We start from the raw sequence: 19,180 nt of genomic DNA, 5'->3' as shown, positions 1-19,180 counted from the left end.
GTTCTGTTTTTTTCCTTTTTTCTGTTCACTCTGCTGTTCACTCTGCTGTATGGACAACCCTTCCCACCATTGCTTCTTCCTCTGCAACTCCCTCACCTTTCCTCCACCTTCCTCCTTCCTGCCCTTCCACCACCACCACCCCTGACCTCCCTCTCCCCCCCCTTGGGAACAAACAGAGTACAACGCTCGTATTCGGGGCATCAGTGACAGCATTTCACCTCAACAATCTGACCGCCATCGCTCCTATTCCTTCTCTGGTTTGTCCACTTTCCCTCGCTTTTAATTTCCTCTTTTTTTTTCATTGACTTCCCAGCATTTGTAGAATATTTATTTCACTGCTTCACAACCATCTTTAAAATCATTTTATGATCATGACCTTTCACCGGTCCCTATTTCTGCTCTATTTGCTCTATCCCACTGCTCTTTTTTCTCTTGTTCCCTTAATAGGTACAGTTTACCAAATGCAATAGTGATGCGAGAGTTCCACACAGTAAATATTTTTTGTGGGGGGTGTTTCAGGGGTACGCTCTAGGGGAATGACCCCAGAAGTGACACAGGAGACGGGCCGGCGTCGGACCACCAGCGAGGGTCAGTACCAGAGCAGCCATGACAACAGGCCGGTGGGGCATTCACCAGACTTCGTCAACAACCTGGCTCTCAACCCTGGAGGAAGACCAAGAGAGGTAAAGTATCATCTCATCGAGCCAGATTATGATGAGATGTCAGTCACGATGTGCAGGATTATCAAATGGAAGAAAGAGATGGGAAGGACACACTGGGATAGGTATTAAAGTTTGAATATAAATGTACTTATATCATTGAAATGGTGTTGTAAATCAGTCCAGTTTTATTTTGTGAGAATTCCAAGATCTCTCTGTGAATTATGTGTATCTTCCCATACATTTTTTTCAACTTGTCCACCTTCTCACATTACTCTGTGGCCCTGTCTCTCTCTCTCTCTCTCTCTCTCTCTCTCTCTCTCTCTCTCTCTCTCTCTCTCTCTCTCTCTCTCTCTCTCTCTCTCTCTCTCTCTCTCTCTCTCTCTCTCTCTCTCTCTCTCTCTCTCTCTCCTCCCCCAGGGTACCATGCACAGCTACCGGGAGGCGTTCGAGGACAGTGAGCCAGACGGGTTTGCCAACAGTCCCACTTTTGGAGGCGGTGGTGAGATTTCCCCCCAGACCCCCAGCTTCCCCGTGTCACCACAGACTCCTTACTTCAACATGTGTAGGTTCAGGGGGCCGCTCGCAAATCCTGAAAACTCTGACCTGTTTTAATCACTTTTGTCTTTTTTTTCAAATTCTACATGAAACTGTGAAAGAAGTCAACATAAAAGCTAGAAAAAGACAGTATTACTTAATGAGAATATTATAAAATCAAACCAAGAAATGTTTTTTATCCAATGTTTAATTTAAGTTAAAGACATTCTTTTGTTTTTTATTTTATATAATAAACTGTACATTAACAGTTTAGTTTTACAAAGTTTAAACATAGGGATAAAATGATAGAAGATGGGTTACAAAAACATTTTTTACTCAACAAAAGCAGCAAACAACAAGTGAATAATCATTAATAGGAAGAGCAAAATACAAATAAACAGGTAAAAATACAAAGATTAAATGAAGCATGTTAACTAATAAACAAATAAATACCAACTAAAATGAATTAAAGGCACTTTTGCTACATTTCTTAGTAGCAAAGGAAATGGTGTCTCTCCTCACAGTCACGAGTCACCCACACTCTTTTTGTCACATCTGCAGCCGGACGATTTCCTCCTAAATTATACTGCCCATTACTTGCCTCAATATTGACTCCTTGATTCCCTGTATGACTGGATTGAATCTCCACTGTTTCCACTGTATCATTAGAGATCCACATAGATTTTGTACCGGTGTTATTCTGCATCCCTCCTGTCACCCCTAACGCCCCACACTGCAGGTTGACGTTAGGACATGAAGGCCCGCCTTTATCACCCCAGGCCTCATATGTCATCGGCTGCCCGTCCACCCACAGCCAGTGCCTGGGGAAAAAATGCAAACCGATCCAGATGTTCTCCGTGGTGACATTTTTACCCAGCTCTTTCTTGATCAGCAGCATCTCTGTCTCCGACGCTATGCTGGCCAGGTCTCGGTGGTGCTTCCTGCAGTAGTCCAAAGCTTCCTCCCAAGTCTTTCTCTTCCTCACCACGATCGCATTGTAGCAGAAGAATGGGTCATTATATGTTGAAGCTGAATCGTGCCACTTAGAGTTACGTATCACACCGTAGTTTTCAGTTCCCCTATCGTTTGGCTGCCCTTGATCCCAGAAAAACCTGGACACACTTCCACCTCCTGACCACATCCATTTTTCCCTGTCTGTGGAGACCCTCTGCAGTCCTATTGAGACAAAGTGATTGACGTCGGCCCCAAGCCTGTAAAGTTGCCGGATGTCATAAGAATTACTGATAGGAGCCAGGTCTGTGTAAAACAACCGGCAGTGTGCCTGAGCTTCAAGCCACTTCATCTCCCTGTCGATGTAAACGTACTTTCCAAAAGTTGCAGACAAGCTCAGCAGGAGCAGAATATAGACACTCTGATTCATCATTGCCTTGCCTTTGTGTTGAAGCGCTGGAGAGTCCTGCAGCACAGGTTCAGCAACGTATATAGTGCAGTTTTTGCTTCCTCTCCACCCATTAAGAATTTGCATAGGGTGGGCCTCTCTGTCCCTTAACCAATCTATCTTTAGGAGCCAAGTGAGAACACAAAGCTGCTCACATCTACTTTATTAGACCAGATGACACCCCATTACCGTAAAACTGAGTGACACCTTTACTCTTCTGATTTCTGATTAACTGGAAGAAAACTCACTGATACAAAATAGTGTTTATTTCTTAAGAAAATGTAATTTACAATTATAAATCTCCATATCAGTCAGGTCATATCAAGTCCATTTTATTTATAAAATACTAAAATACAACTACTTCAAGTCAAACGTGTAGCGTACGACACCCTCAGTTCTTCGACCCTCAATTCATTGAAAGAAAAAAATGGGGGTAAAGCAAGAGACCATGGGAAGAGCAACAGAGGAGGGACTGACATGCAATAGATGTGTAATGCACAGAGTAGAACTGAAACAGAATAACACTATTAGATGAATAGAGAGCAGACATATACTAAGAATACTGATCTAGAAAAAGAACAAGCAACCTTATTATAGATATATTCTTTAAAAAACTGCTCCTAAACCCACTCCTCCCCACTCAAACACTCCATTAGATCACCCAAAGATCATTGAAAGTGAATGTAGATGTAATGAAGATAGCTTAATATTACAAGACATAAACACAGCCACACTGACTTAACACAATTGTACTTAATACATTAACAAAAATATCCTCTCCTTTGGGCATCAGTTGGGTAGTGGTTTGTTAAATATTGGGCTGGTGGAGGTCATGGTGTTAGATAGGGTTAGGGTTAGATAAAACCCACCTTTAAACTACACTGCACTTTCTACAACATGCAAAACCAATTCTGCATTTGTTTGAGAGAAAAACTCAAGAGTTGCTTGACTGACAGCAAACAACACAGGGCAGGTGTGTGCAAATCCTGTTTTTAAATGACAAAGGAAAATAGTTTGTCATACTATCATGTTTGTCCCTTCAAAACAAATTCGCAAAGAATTTCCATACACACCTCTTCTACTTTTCCTACTTCTTTTCCGTCTATGTCTTCTTTTACTTCTTTTCTTACATTGATGAAGTTGAACAACAAAAACTGCCACAAATCAACAATTTGAGTACAAAGTAAAAAACCCTTTATTTATTATATTGAATGTAATGTAGCACCTTCACTGCAACCAGCCAATCTTCATGCAGTAATTAAAAGAGGATGCATTTCTGACCAGCCATGCATGACTCTGTACTTTAGAAGTATGTTTCTACTTCATAGCTTTTTTATCTCATTGCCCTTAAAATGAACGAAGGATGAAAAGGAGAAAGAAAAGGGGTGTAATCTTTCACTAAGCCACATCCAGTTAAATTTCAGCACCCTGACCTGACCGCCACGTTCAGCAGGTCTGTGTGACAGGTTGTTTCGACTGTGAGGATGATTTTGTAAAGCAGCTGTTAGAAACATCACAACCTTCTGCTGCTGTCAGCCCCGAACACACAACTGTTGCAGTAAGAATCAGCTCTGTGGAACAAACCTTCATATTTAACCCACTCACCCCCACCCCTCAACCCTTCCTATGCCACCTTAAATAAGACCCCATTTAACCCGAGTCCCCAGTCTTGATATTGATCCTCCACCACGCGCAGCATCATTAATACAATCCATCATCAACCTTTATCCAGTGTTGTTGACTCATCCTGTCATAATTTACCCTGCAACAGCATGCTGTGTAGATTTACATCCCACATTTACATGAATGCATACTTGTGTGTTTAATATTGAGCACCTGTTGTACATTTTTCCATTATGTGGTGATGTTTAAAGCTGATTTCAGATGTGGAAACATTAAAAACATCCTCACCTGGGAAAAATATCATTCTGGTTTAGTCTTTTAGTGAATGCAATATATAAAAAGTGCATTTCTTTTCTGTCTAGGACATAATTTATGATAATATGCAATGACCAAAAGTAGTAAGGAGTAAATACTTTTACTTACTTTTGACCACTTTCAATGAGAGCCTAATTAAGTTGTATTTGACACATTTACCCAAGTGCATCCAAAACATGTGAATCAATCATCTCATGCATCTTCATGTGGTATCATATTGATACTTATGTTATGCTTACATTGGTTATTCTACACATTTGCATGCTTATATGTACAGTTCTTATCTCGGCATCATCATTATTGTGTATGTGATCAGTAGGTATCGTACCAATAACTTTCAATTAAATCCTTCTTTCTCTCTCCTTGTCTTTCTGCCTGCAGCTCGCTCCCCTCCAGGTTTGGCCAAGACTCCTCTGTCAGTGGCACTGGGGATGAAGCCACATCAACACGGTGGATCAGGTCAGTTTACACACATCAAATACAGCGTTCTCCTGCTCATTTTCCCTTAAGTGATTCAATTATTATCTGTAACATTTTTAAAAAAGAGAAGCAGCGAAGACTGTCACGTACTTGATCTCGAGTTTACCCCTTAACAAACAGCTGGTCAGTCATTTTACATTCTCTCAGAGATCGCAGCGTTGCCAAAAATATCAAATATGTCAGCACAGAGATTGGATTTTGGAGTATTATCACTCAATGGTAAATTTGCAGACTCTGCTGGTGCACAGCATCACTGCATTATGTCATGGTGGATAGCTCAGTGAGCAGGCCGTTTAGTGTGTGCTGCCCTCTGCTGCTCAAAACTGATATTACTCCTGGAAATGCATTCACATCCTCCAGTTCTTCCTTTTTTGCGCTCAAGTATTGTCTTCCTTGTCTCCTCTTCCTCCACACACCTTTTCTTCTTCTCTTGCTTTCTGGCTTTTTCCGCTGCTGTCAGACTCTGATTCTAATGATGGAGATCAAGGTAAGGACATTTCAACCTGGGCCGAACACGGACACATTTTTCCTCTTTTTGAGTCTTCATGAGTGTTTTCTGCAATTGTTTTCTGTACTCTCTTTCAGCTCTGCATCCCTCTTTTTCACAGTATGTCTTATGTCTGTATTTTGAGAATGACTTTTGTCCTCTGTTCCTCTGATTATCTATTTCTGTCACTTGAAACTTTTTCTTGTTTGTGTTTGTGCATCCCATCTGCTTCTGTTAACAGCCCATTATATTTACAGTATGTCCGGACTGAACGCATTTATTTATTTGTGTGCATTTTGATGCTTTGTTTTCCTCAGATAATCGCAGTTATGGAGACTCCAGAGCACAAGCGTTCAACTCGCCTCTCTCCTCCAGCAGCCCAATCCATGTTACTGATGGGTGAGTAGTCATGGAAGGCAGACGTGCATATTTAAATCTCGCCTCTTAAGCAATGATGAATTTATCACATAATCAACCAATTAATTAATCAGTAGTCTATATCAATTTTTCCTTATGAAATACATTGATGAGCTATAGTTGAATGCATCTGCTGTACACCAATCATTAAGGAGAACATGTAAATGATGGGAGAAGAGAAATAATTGATAAACAGTGTTGGTACAAGTATTTTACATAAAAAATTAAACTGTCCATTGTTCCTTTTTGTCTGTAGGAGGAGGATGGGTTCTTCAGACAGCGCCCCCCACAGCCCAGTCCCCTCTTACACGCACCGACCCGCCTCCCCCGAGGGCTCCCAGGTGAACATCATGGGCGTCCACACCGTCCCCGGCAGCCCCAACACCCTCCACCGCACAGTGGCCACCAACACGCCACCAAGCCCCGCCCTCCAAAGACGCCTGGGTCAAGCCAGCCCCTCGCTGACCAGACACGCCCCTCCAGCCGGCGCCGTCCCCGTCAGCCCTCTGATCGGCCGCAACCCAAAAACAGCAGGTGCCGGTGTGCCACCCAGCCCCATGATGGGCCGCCGCACGGCCACGAGCGGCCACAGCACGCCCGACGAGCTGGGGGCAGCATCTCGTCAGGGGAGCACCCAGCCGCCCTTCACGCCCGCCTTCCCCGTCTCCCCACATCTGCCGGAGAAGAGGCACATGTCCAGCGGAGACGCAGAGAGGACGGACAACAAGAACTTGACGCCCGCCAGCGGTGGCAGCACGCCCAACCTGTCTGGCACACACACACTCCCAGACGTCTCCAAGTCCATATATGGTGAGATGCAGGAAGACGAGCGGTTTCTTTTTTAGCTCGCAGATTGTTTCCCTCCTCTATAGTAATCATTCTCCATGTCTCTTTTATCTAAACAGATAGTTATCCAGACATTAAGATGAATGTCAAGTTTGTCCAGGACACCTCCAAGTACTGGTACAAGCCAGACATCTCCAGAGAGCAAGGTGAGAGTCTAAAAGATTGTTCTGTTCTCTTTTTATCTTCTTTGCCCTTCTGTTTATCCTCCTTTACTCCTCTTATCTTCTTGATTTGATAAATTAATTGCATCTGGTTTGATCTTCCCTTTTTTCTTGCCTCATACTGCAATGTCTCTTATTTTTCGCTCTTTCTTCCTCCTCCTTCTTCTCCTTTCTCCTCCTTTCAGCCATAAATCTGTTGAAGGACAGGGAGCCCGGAGCGTTCATCATAAGGGACAGCCATTCCTTCCGTGGAGCCTATGGTCTGGCTATGAAAGTGGCCTGCCCCCCACCAACTGTCCAACAAAACAAAAAGGGTACAGGCAAGAATAGTTTTATTGTAATTGTTTGCTTATTTTGAGGTTTGTCTGCATGTCTGTTGGATATTTGCATTTCATTTACATAAATATCTTTCCAGTTGGAGACATGACTAACGAGCTGGTGAGACACTTCCTAATCGAGACGAGTCCCAAAGGCGTCCGTCTGAAGGGTTGTCCCAACGAACCATACTTTGGTGAGTTTACAGCTCTGCTTTTGTCGCTTGTAACATCTGTTGAGTAGATCAGTATTTATCAGTAGATTCATTATTTATTTTGGTATTAAAATGATCCAATTTTAATTTAGTGATATTACTGTGCAGGTTGTCTTTCTGCTCTGGTGTACCAACACTCGATGACTCCACTGGCTCTGCCCTGTAAGCTGATGATCCCCGCCAAAGGTCAGCTTCACCCTCTGTTATCCTCTTTACAGTCAAACTCTATATTGGGAACAACATGCTGTTTATCTGATATTACAGAACTTTACTAAAATAATGGATGTTCTGCATTTGAAGCAAAATCCCATGCAGTCTTATATGATGAACTTATATGATTGTTTCTTGTAATCCATGTTGCAAACGTGTTTTCTGACATGAATGTTCTGTATTATTATTCTCTGTACAATTCTGGCACTAACAGACCCAAATGAAGAGGCGCTTGAACTGGCAACACCGACTGATCCAGTTGTTGAACTTCTGAAGCAAGGAGCAGGTAAGCATGAAGAACTGCATCTATACTGCAGTTCACTGTAGTTAAGTTCACATTGTAAAGTGAAAAGTGTCACTTTGGCAACTGAGTTTGAAGCATCCCATCAAAAAGGCCTTCATTCAGAGACTCTTTCTCAGCGATGAATGAAAGAGGATTGAGAAACTGCCAGAAAAAATGAAAAAAGGCTGAAGCACAATAGAAAAAGATCTGCTGCTGTTGCTGTTCAACTTTAGTGATTATTTATTCATGCAACGCTGAAGTATCAATACTGTGAATGAGCATCCTTTTCATGCATTTATCATGCATCTGTATGACTGAAAACTATTCATTTCTTGATGTATAGTTGAACTCAATTTCCATATTGAATACAAAACTGCTTAAGGATCAAGGTCATTCACTATAACCTCCAATGACATTTAGAGTTTTAGGTTCATGTTCCAAACACTTATTTTGGAGCAGAAAATAACAATAAACACAAAAACAGACAAACACAAAGAATAACAGAATATTTAGAATTTCTCTTTCCTGGTGCGACATTAATTTGCTCACACACTTTCGCCCTTACCTTACAGTTCAGAAGGTTCCTGAGGAGGCTCATGGTAAATACTGGTTTGCAATGCTCTGCTCCATCATGCACTTTGACTGAATGTGAATGCTCTTACAAAAAAAACAATGCTTTCAGATGAGCTCAGCTACATGTTTACCTGCAGCTCAAAACAATTTAAACCTTATCAAATGGTAAAATGTTCAAATGCATGTACAATATACTCAGAGTGACAATAAAACATTTTACTGTGCAGTGCATGAGAAACTCACCTACACAATATTCATCATTTTAAGCTTGTGAAGCACTCCTCACTGCAACTTCTATAACCTTACAATGAGCTGCATGGGCATTTTTTCTGCATTGTCTGGTTTGGTTTAACTCTGTATTGTTTGTTTCTAGCGTGCAATGTTCTCTACATCAACTCTGTGGACATGGAGTCTCTCACAGGGCCTCAGGCCATTGCCAAGTCCATCAGCCAGACCCTGGCGACCAACCCTCTGCCTGACGCAACCACCGTCCACTTCAAAGTGTCCGCACAGGGCATCACGCTCACTGACAGTCAGAGGAAGTGAGTGAACACATACCTCCAATGTACCCTTAGACACAGTGTAGGTCTTTATTAAACAAGAGAGAAAAATGAGAATACATGATTTATTCCAGATGTAACTCTTATCTTATTCCCATCTGCAGTCCCTGGACAGGTACACACAGAACAAGCCTAGCTAAAATAATAAAAAAAACATTAATTAACATGCAACATCATTACACAGTCTCTATCACAATAACAATTATACAGACAATCTAAAAATAAGCATGAACAAATTAATACAACATATTCATCCAGTACATTTTTTAAATTAAAGTTCATTACATACATATTTAATCATCATATTTAATTGATTTAACTGATTTTGAAATCTGTTATAAAATAAGAATTAAGGATTCAATAAAACTGGCAAAAATGTAGCCTAAATTAAATCTGGTGTCAAAATCATTGAGATAAACACATGACAGTAAAAGAGAAGAGAGGACAAATTATTTTTATTACTAACATCTGCACAGGTGACCCATATATACCCCTATCCATATATGCAATTGGGGGCCCAAATGGGTCTTATTTTTAGCCCACTCTGGCCCATTCATTGTCACTATATTTTAGATTTTAACCCTACTCTAGCGTCCTCTAGTGGGCATCTCATAAAAGACACAGCAAAACTGAAAGACTTCACCAATTTAAACAGATATTGTCTCAATAAACATCATCTTAACAGTTTAATCACATAAAAAGTTTCACACATAACAAATGCAACCTTCATACACAAATACACTACACTAAAAAACCCTCACTAGCTTTGATAACTTGTGTTTTTACTTTCCTCTTGCTGCAGGATTTTCTTCAGGCGGCATTATCCACTCAACACAGTAACCTACTGTGATCTGGATCCCCAGGACAGAAAGTAAGAGCTTGTTTTTCTTGTCCAATTATCAATAACAGAAAATCACTTTTTGGTTGCATCACTAAAACATAATTTCTTGTCTCTTGTGTCCATAGATGGGGCAAAGAGGGAGGGGGCTCAGTGAAGTAAGTTTAAATCATTTATTGAGTAGAAGAATCTTGTTGCTCTTCAGCCATAGACATTTTTTATTATTATGATTCTAAAATATCAGAAAATATTGAATACAGATGTGTACTTCATGTGTTTTGTTTACTCCATCAGGCTTTTTGGATTTGTCGCACGGAAACAAGGAAGCACAACAGACAATGTCAGCCACCTGTTTGCCGAGCTGGACCCGGATCAGCCCGCTTCCGCCATCGCCAGCTTCGTCTCCAAAATGATGAAGCGGTGAAAACTCCCAACGCCTAAATAATGGCAGTGGCCATTTTGAAATCTTCCTTCCATCATTGGTGTCTTTTTCGCCAAGACTCGATGATGTCCTGTTTTTCCCTCTCCTGTTGTTTTTTTTAATTTGTGTTGCCTATCAGTTTGTTTGTTTCCCCTTCTCTCTTTTTTCTCTCTGCCTTGCTGGTTTGTCTTGACTTTGGTCTTTTTTCGAAGAGTCGATTTGAAGGATTTGGTGTGGATGCGTGGTGTGGAGCTGTGAACGTGACAAACATGGAGGCCTTTGAAGGGAGAAAATTTACTGACAGGGTAACCTGTACTAGAAGAAAATGCTAGCTAAAGACTAAAGGAACAATGCTAAGTTCAGAAGGGGAACATGTAAGGACTCGTATGTTTCGGGGTTTTCTGTTGTTGTTTTTGTTGATTGATTTACCAAAGGTAGTTGCAATACAAGTGCAAGAATGATGTAGCTATTAAGCCATTATTATTTCCTCTTTTCAAAAGATGAAGTGTTGAACAAAAAAAAAAAAAAAAAGAGAAATACGGTTTCTTCTTGAACTTGTCTTCAGGAAAAAAGTTGGCCTTGATGGCTTTTAGCAAAACAGTGTCTGAAGACCTTATGCATGTTAGCTTGATCTTTAAGCTTGGTTCTTCTACCTTCCACAAAAGTCATTGTGAAATCCTTAGAGTGGTCATTTTCCAGGTCTGTTGTGTGTTGGAAAGGGCTCTGCAGTGAAACAACGACTGATCTAAACTGCGCATAGCAGACCAGACTTTAAAAAAAAAACAACAAAAAAAAAACACCACGCTAAGGTCACCGCACTTTGTGTCAGTGCAGCCACACTTGCATCACCTCGGCCCTCTGGTCCAAGCCTGAACGCTCTCTGAAAACCTGCTTATTGGATTATTCTCGCCTGAAATCAGCGAGCTGCTGATTGCATGGCAGACAGAGAGAGGAAGACTGTTTATCCACAAGATGGCGCCACTCAGTCAGGCTTGTACTTTGCCCCTAGCGTCACATAGACTTACCCATCACCAACTGCTTGCAGTAGTGGATCTGTTGATAGACGCTGCCACTGAAACACACTGGAAATCACCAGGGACTGGCCCCATGACCTGGACCTATGCACTGTTCTTTATGCATGTTGTTGTCCCAAAATGCACCCTCCCTCATAGCTACATTCAACATCACTGAAAACATTCTATGCTGTGTGCTAAAAACGACTTAAAAACCTTTAGACAAGTACACTGAGGTTGTATGACTTGTCAAAGACTGCATGAAATAGACAACATTTTTGTACTCTTCTCAGAGTCCTGAAAAGAAGTAGACAACCCATTGTTGAAGTAGTCAAATGATGGTGAGATGCTATATTTTTACTTTTATTCTTGTTTGTTTTGTTTTTTTTGTTTTTTTGGTCCATTTGAGCCAGGGTTACCTTTCACTGTATCAAGGACAGTCCGGTCTTTGTTTTTCGTTTCCACAGTGTCGTCAAAAAATTTACATTTAGATACTTTTAGGGCAAAGGAGGAAAAAAAAGAGAAAAAAAAAACACAAGGAGTTTCCACACTGTGCGCAAATGCCTGCTTGTTGAACACATGCTCAACCATTCACAATAAGCTAAGGAAAATTGATATTGATATAATGTACATAGATATACTACTTTGAAAGGTGACATAGCGAAAAAGTATTTATTTTTGTTGCTTTGGTCCCTCATGATTACTCATATATACATATATTGTACAGTCTAGATAAAGAAGATTACCTAATGGGTTGAGAAAAAAATATATACTTATTTTGGCTAATGATTTCAAAGTCTGACGATTTTGAAATGTGTTTGAATATATGGTGTACATTACTTTGTACATGTATATGTTTGTTTTTGGCTCGTCATGTTTTTCATTTTTGCGTTCTCTCAGAACGAGGTAAGGCATGAATGAGATAGAAGCCAAGAGTCTGTACAGGACTGAATTGCATGGACAGAAGCATCTGAGTGTGAGGAGGAGGAGGAGGAGGAGGAGGAAGGGGGGACAACACACTCATAGAAAATAAATAGCTAATAGATTTTAAGGTAAAGACATGCAGATTTTAGAAAAAGGGAAACACGAAAAAAGTTCAGAAGCCAACCTCAAAATGCAATATGAAAACAGCTGTATGCACCCATGACAGTTACAATTATAATTTTGCCAAAGATTCAAACACTTTACATCTATGCTGACTGGCTGCATGTCGCTTTATTTTTAATTTTTTTTAAATTTTTATGTTTCAACAGCCGTTATTCCTGCCATTTTTAAAAAAAATTTTTTTTGTGTTTCACATTTTCATTCAAGCTGCACCCCTCGCTCAGCTTTTAGCAGCAAATTTTACAAAAGCCTGACCAGCCATGACACGCAGAAATTTGTGTTATATAGCTCATACATGTAACACAGGGGCCGAGACATTCAGCTGCAGATGACTCAAGCTGTTGTGGACTTATTCTTTGATTCGTTTTTCCTCATGTCTCAAGGCTCAAAAAAAAATAAAATTATATATATATCTATATTGTGCCCCAATTGGAAGTGTGTAAGCAAAGCACTTAAATACCAAAAGGAGGAATGACATGAATTCCATATGGGTGTCAGTGTTGGAGGTGAATAAAATTGTCTCACTGCGATGCTAAAGCTCGACGGCTGCAGCTTTGTCAGACTGCCAAAGGTGTCTTTTCCTGGCCCTCTCGAAAGTCAATGATTTATTTATTCTTATTTATTCTTTTTTTTTTTTCTTCCCTTGACACGTTTCAAATAAACTCTTGTTTCATTGTCATTATCACATCGCAGTTTTAACAGTCAGTGTTAACGAATGGAGGAATGTATGGTGGCGCTTCATTGAAAGTGAAGAGGTACAGTGCACTTAAATTGACGTCTTAACGAGCTTTATGCAATTATGAGTCATTTGGAGAGAAAAAAATACAATCTTTAAGTTAAAAAAATATATATATATATATATATAAAAAAAGGAAGACATCATGCGTTGTACCTATTGGCTTTGAGTCAAGAGTTACCTTGTTTCAGTAAAAAAGAAGTGATTTCTGTGACCCCTATGTACAAATGGGACTTGTATGAATGTGCTACTTTTTGGATGTACAAAAGGGTCTCAGATTTTGTTTGCGCTTATCATTTACATTATATTGTCATGGCTTACCTGTTCCTAAGGAGAAAAAAAAACATTAAAGCAATACAAATCAGTTACAGTAAGTTATGTGGGTGTTCTTTTGTTTTATTTTGTGGCTTGATGAATTGATTTAAAGCGCTCAGAAAGACATTATACTAAATTAATTTCTATCATTTCCTTCATCTCTTACAGTCTTTGTTTTCTGCTGGTTTGAGCATCAATCATTCTTCATCGTCTCAGCTTCTGTCAGGTGCAGAAATCCCCTCATTAACTTTAATATGCAGCACCTTGAGAAGCTCTTTTTGAAGGTGCTGGAAAATAAAGGTTTTTTTGACAGTTACAGAATATCAAAACCTTATTCTCATATGAAACAACTTTGTGTAAGAACTGAAGAGTTGGAAGCACATGTCACCATTGGTTCACCTTTACTTTCAGCCATGTTATTTTAATGTCAAACTATGGACCTTCCCCTCATGTAACCCCCCTGTGATGAGGAAGTTAAATGTATCTCTTTATTCCTGTTGATTATTTGCATTTTAACACATTTTGCCTGTTAAACTAAGCTGCAAATGACCACATTATGGCACAGAGAGGCCATGACTTGAAGCAATTTCCACACAAGATATTGACGTGTCACAGTTGGAAAAGCATGAGCTTCATTCATAAAATGAATGATGGCTTAACTCCATTTAGCTGCTTCGAATTCAGGCTTCTGGTATTGTGCGTACTGGCTCAGTGTCAATGGAGCCATCGTTAATGTTATTAGCAACACCTGTTCTTTTTTTATAGGATCTGTCTTTTTGAGTTAACTTCGAAAAATAGTCTGACTTTATAGTTAGGCTAATTTCTCCATTTTATTCTAGTGTGAGCAGCTGCACCTGCAAATGTTCCTTAAGTTAAGGAAGGATCGGTATGTGCAACACTATTTTGATCCCAGTAATCAATAAAAAAAAATAAGTTTGGCAGCTCTTTAAAAGGCAAAACTATGCAGCTTTATCAATATTTATTGGTCTGAAGTCAAACATTCAAGATCTATTTTGCTGTGAAGCTTCAAGGAAAATCACACTGTAGATGAGTCCAAGTTGAGTCAGTCTACAGTTTGGTATTCTATTGATTTATCTTTTTAATTTAGATTTCAGTTGAGTTTTATTTAAGTTGAAACACATGTAGAGTCTAAAAACATTCACCTCAAACTTTTGGACTCCACAACTGGCAATCCCAGCTGATGTTTTTATTCATTTATATATTTATTTATTAGCCGTTTGGTTCTTTTCTTTCCAGATAATTATTGCTTGTTGTGATCTATTTTTGGTTCCTAATTTGAGCAATTTACTAATTTGGTAGCAAGGACAAAAAGAGTTTAAACTGGAACCAGTAAATAAAAAAACCCCAGCACTAAACTACACTACAAGGGCAAACAAATTGATAACAGGTGTGTGTTTGTGGCCGAGCCGCTGAGCCACTTGGGGAAATCCAGAGCTACAGAGTCAACAAGGCAGCCCTCCAAGCAGTAGCGAAGTCTGTTTGTTTGCTCGGTGTTTGTTTCCAAGTTTAAGGCCCGAGCTCCACCCTCGCATGAGACGGACGAGAGTCAGAGGGCCCGAGTGACGGAGACAGGCAATAAAGAAACATAATCAAAACTCTGTGAGGTTCTCACAGCTTCAGACAGTGTTCAAACTCCCAAATATGCATGACACACTTCCCCCCGACAAATTACGTACGAGCTTCACCGCGGCACATTATGAGCTGTAAGGGAGGCACACACTCCATTAAGTGCATCATGGGTTAGTTCATAGACACTAACATGTGCATTCACCCATTTACACATGTAAAGGTAACATGCCATGAATGGAAGGAAGGCACGCTCCCAATTCCCAATCTTGTCTGCAGCCGGTGTGATTTGATTTGATTTGATTTGACACCTTTATTTGAAGAAGGAAATCCCATTGACAGAAAAGTTTTCTTTTACAAGAGATCCCCTGTGCGCAGAATAAGTTTTGCATTTCAATAATATGAAACAGAGAGAAAACAAAACAAACTCAAAACACAGAATCTGTCAAGGCAATAAAAACACAGAGAAAGTTCAGACTTTGGTTTTGCGTCCACCCTGATACCGCGTGGCTCAGGGTTCCATCGACGGCCAAGTCATTGAATTTAAAATCAGCACCATATGCCTCTCGGCTTTGAAATCTTCTTTGAAGGAGGGGATGGGGATGGAATGACGTCTAGTCTGACGGCTGGTGCATTGAAGGTGTTTTACGCCAAAGCTGTAAAAGAGAGAAGAAACAGGAGTTCAGCTCGTGGCCTGTGAGCTACCAAGGTTCATATACTCCTGACGAAGCATATTTCGCACTTTCTTTGTCAACTCAAACATGAACTTTTCTCCAGCTTGTCTTCATTTCCAACAGATCTGAGCGATAAATCCTTCAATCTCAAGGAATCAAATTGCCAAAGACAGACATATTTAATTTACAAAGACATTTTCCAAAAGTCTGTGTCCTGTAAGAAGACTTTTAACTAAGTGACTGAAGTGTAAGATGCTGCTGTTGAATTTGACCAAATAGTTTTGTCTCTTAAGCATAATTCAACACCAACAAGGAACATCTGCTCTTCAGTCCCGACAGGCATTGCATCATTTTGTATTCAAAGTGTACAGTAAACAATGATGAATCTAAAAACACCAGCATGATGCTATGTGATAATTATCATGTTGTCTGCATGCAAGGAGCCTATCAGTATGTGGAAGTGTAGATAATGATAAACAAGACACAACATCTGACTGTTATAAAGAAAAACAGTAAGATGATTGTGAAATCTTAGAGCAGATGTTAAAGTTTACTGACATGACCAGGTATTTCATCACAAACCAAAGTACTGGACAAGTAGAAGCAGATGGAAAGTAACGGGATCAGCAAAGTTCTTGGGATTCATCCTGTGGTGACAATGAGTGTATCAAATTTAATGGCAATCCATCCAGTGGTTGTTGAGATAACTAACTCCTGGTGGCATCAGAGGGATATTAAAGGGGATCACCAAAATCAAAAGGATTCATCCTCTGGGGACCGTGAATGTCTGCACCAAACTTCATGGCAATCCATCCAGTAGTTATCAAGACATGTTGATGCTATGGTGGCGCTAGATGAAAAGTTAGGGGATCACCAAAGTAATTCGGCTCTGCCACTGGGGAACGTGAATGAGTACGAAATTCAAATTAATCACTGCTTTTCTTAAAGGAACAGTGCGTATGATTTAGTGCCATCTAATAGAAGGGTAGCCAGTCGCAACCAAACGAATCTCCCTGCCCCTCCTCTTCCATCATGTAGGTAAAGCTATGGTGGCTGTGAAACTCAGAAAAGTCCCTCTTTAGGGTCAGTGTTTGGTTTGTCTGTTCTCAGCTACTATAGAAACATGAAAACTCTTATTTTCAGGTGATTCTACAATAATTAAACTGTTTTTTCCAAACCTATTCCACTAGATGCCACTAAATCTTACACAGTGGTCCTTTAAATGAAGCATTGTACAAAGATAAATGTATCATATTTCCTAAAATAAACCAACATAAATGGGATTACATTTTCATCAGAGGTTTGAGTCACTATCATAACCTTTAACTGTGCTCTCCAGTTTTTGAGGAGCTCAAAACTGAATTTTCCTTAAACAACCATTTCCATAAACTAACCCTGTAAGGTTGAACTTTTGAACTGACTGTTATAAAACGGCTGCATATTTGACCATGAAAAGCTAATGAATCATTTCATTTTCAGTGAGGATTGTTAAATCTGTGGTCTTAATGTGGAATGTACAACTCATACACCTCCTTTTTTAAATTCCCTTTTAATTCAACAGACGACCAAAACATGAACATGAACCAAAGTATGCAGTGGAAATGTGTACAGTCTGTTAGAGGTATCTCACCCAGGTATGACCTTCCCACACAGAGACTCAGTCGTTTTGGAAAAACCTGACCCCTGCACATACAGATGCCACTGGACTGTAAATATTCAAACAAGGGAAAATTCCCACTCCGCTCTTATCAAATGGAAAAATCAACCTGCTTGTTTTGGTTTTCACTCCACCTCCAACATGTTCTTTTTTTTCTAACTTCCCAAGCAAGACTTATAATTGGAGTGATAGGTTTAATCTTCTGTAGCCGCGCACAAAGCAGTGCAGCAGGTGCTTAATACAATTGACACTGAATGCATAATTGCCCTTTTGCCGCCTCCAATCATCCATGACACGATGATATTCTCAGTACGCAAGCTGATGACGAGAAGAAATCTTTTAGGAAATTATTAAAAGCTCATCAGTGATATTCGCTTGCTCATGAGCTGCCTCTGCCAGTGATAATCTTCTCAAGAGAAGCCTTGATTTAGCCCATTTGCTGCGGAAAACACTCCTAACTCCTGTCATATCCGCAGTTTGACCGGCTCACAGCTCCTGAGGGTTTCCTTAAGATAACAGTGCTGAGTTCAGGCTAATTAGGGGTGGAAACGGTACACTGGGTTTCTCCTCGCATCCACATGTTGGTCAGGAAGAGGCCAGCGTGCGCTCGACTCTGAAACGGGCCAGCTGTTCGCCCGCCAAAGTAGGAGAGCAGGGCCATGCAAGACTATCGTCGTGCACCCGCAACAGCTCACTGACTCCCTTTTAGCTTCACGCTCATGTGAAATCTCTCCGGACCAACGACCGCGCATCAGAGTGCTCATCAGACTCTTTCTGCATATCTGCCACACTGACGTACACTTGCAGAGTCGTGGGAGGATTCATGTCCAATTCAGCTTACAAAGGGTCAAATTTTATGAGACTGAGTGGAGACTATGAGGCATCTCAGTCAAGCGTAGACTTAGATTTGGAGGGAAAATGAGCAGGTTTTTTCCCGCCAGGATCAGGATAAGGGTGAATGTTTCCTCTTGTCTCTACCACAAAAATATAGGCAGAAGTTTTGCTTATTTTGTGGTTGTTTTAGATATATATTTGTGTTTTATCTGTATTTTGCCCCAGTGCTATAAACTTTAATATCAAGTTCTTTTAAAGTAATAGTTCAAAACTTGGGGAAATACACTTGTTTGCTTCTTTGCCAATGACTTTGCCTTCCTTCCACTTTCATATCTGTTGGTTTATTGCTGTAAAAAGCTGGACACAAGAGACGGAAACAGTGGGAAAACACTGACTACCCTGGATCAGTCTGAAGGTAACGAAATCTGACTACCAGCATCTCGAAACATGCAATCATTAGTCTAATCCGTACAAATTCCTGAAAGTAAAAACGTCACGTTGTGGTTTCTTCAGGGGATTTTGTGTGGAACTATATCCCAAAATGTTAAGCTATTACTTTAAAGGGGGATATATCATGCTTTTGGTGATTTTCTGTAATTGCTATACTGTTATGACGTTTAAAGTATGTTAAACATGGTCAAAGATTCAAAACCTGAGGTGAATATAAAACCTAAGCACCAGAATAAAACATTGGCATTGTCTGTTTCAGCAAACCAGCAGATACATTAAATCTCTGTGTTTCAATGTTGATCGCATTTTAAGCTTTTCACGTGTCATTTAACATCACATTAAACAGCCATTATCAGTTGAATAATGATATTTCATGGGGCGACAATGCTGTGGTTAAAATCTGGTTAGGCTTAGGCACAAAAACAACTTGGTTAGGTTTAGGGAAAGATCCTGATTTGGGTTGCAAGGCCAG

At 40.2% G+C, this 19,180-nt stretch overlaps 1 protein-coding gene across 4 annotated transcripts in view; it reads left to right on the top strand.

The window, feature by feature from the left end:
• tns1a (tensin 1a) overlaps positions 1-10,425 on the top strand; it is a 40,629-nt gene extending 30,204 nt beyond the window's left edge. For 2 of the 4 annotated variants that reach the window (XM_053314455.1, XM_053314452.1), the window contains exons 15-29: positions 520-683; positions 1,080-1,161; positions 4,915-4,992; positions 5,818-5,899; positions 6,174-6,727; positions 6,823-6,909; positions 7,110-7,238; positions 7,340-7,435; positions 7,562-7,639; positions 7,878-7,949; positions 8,519-8,545; positions 8,893-9,061; positions 9,882-9,950; positions 10,046-10,075; positions 10,212-10,425. In XM_053314455.1, the coding sequence (XP_053170430.1) occupies positions 520-683; positions 1,080-1,161; positions 4,915-4,992; positions 5,818-5,899; positions 6,174-6,727; positions 6,823-6,909; positions 7,110-7,238; positions 7,340-7,435; positions 7,562-7,639; positions 7,878-7,949; positions 8,519-8,545; positions 8,893-9,061; positions 9,882-9,950; positions 10,046-10,075; positions 10,212-10,341 (1,847 nt within the window). In that variant the 3' untranslated portion in view covers positions 10,342-10,425. Of the gene's footprint in view, positions 1-519; positions 684-1,079; positions 1,225-4,914; positions 4,993-5,817; positions 5,900-6,173; positions 6,728-6,822; positions 6,910-7,109; positions 7,239-7,339; positions 7,436-7,561; positions 7,640-7,877; positions 7,950-8,518; positions 8,546-8,892; positions 9,062-9,881; positions 9,951-10,045; positions 10,076-10,211 lie in introns of all 4 variants that reach the window. The other 2 variants (XM_053314454.1, XM_053314453.1) reach the window with 1 other exon arrangement.
• The last annotated feature ends 8,755 nt before the right edge of the window (positions 10,426-19,180 follow it).

Source organism: Scomber japonicus, chromosome 24 (assembly GCF_027409825.1).
Source record: "Scomber japonicus isolate fScoJap1 chromosome 24, fScoJap1.pri, whole genome shotgun sequence".
Lineage (NCBI taxonomy): Eukaryota > Metazoa > Chordata > Actinopteri > Scombriformes > Scombridae > Scomber > Scomber japonicus.
This window is presented reverse-complemented; position numbering and strand designations above follow the sequence as displayed.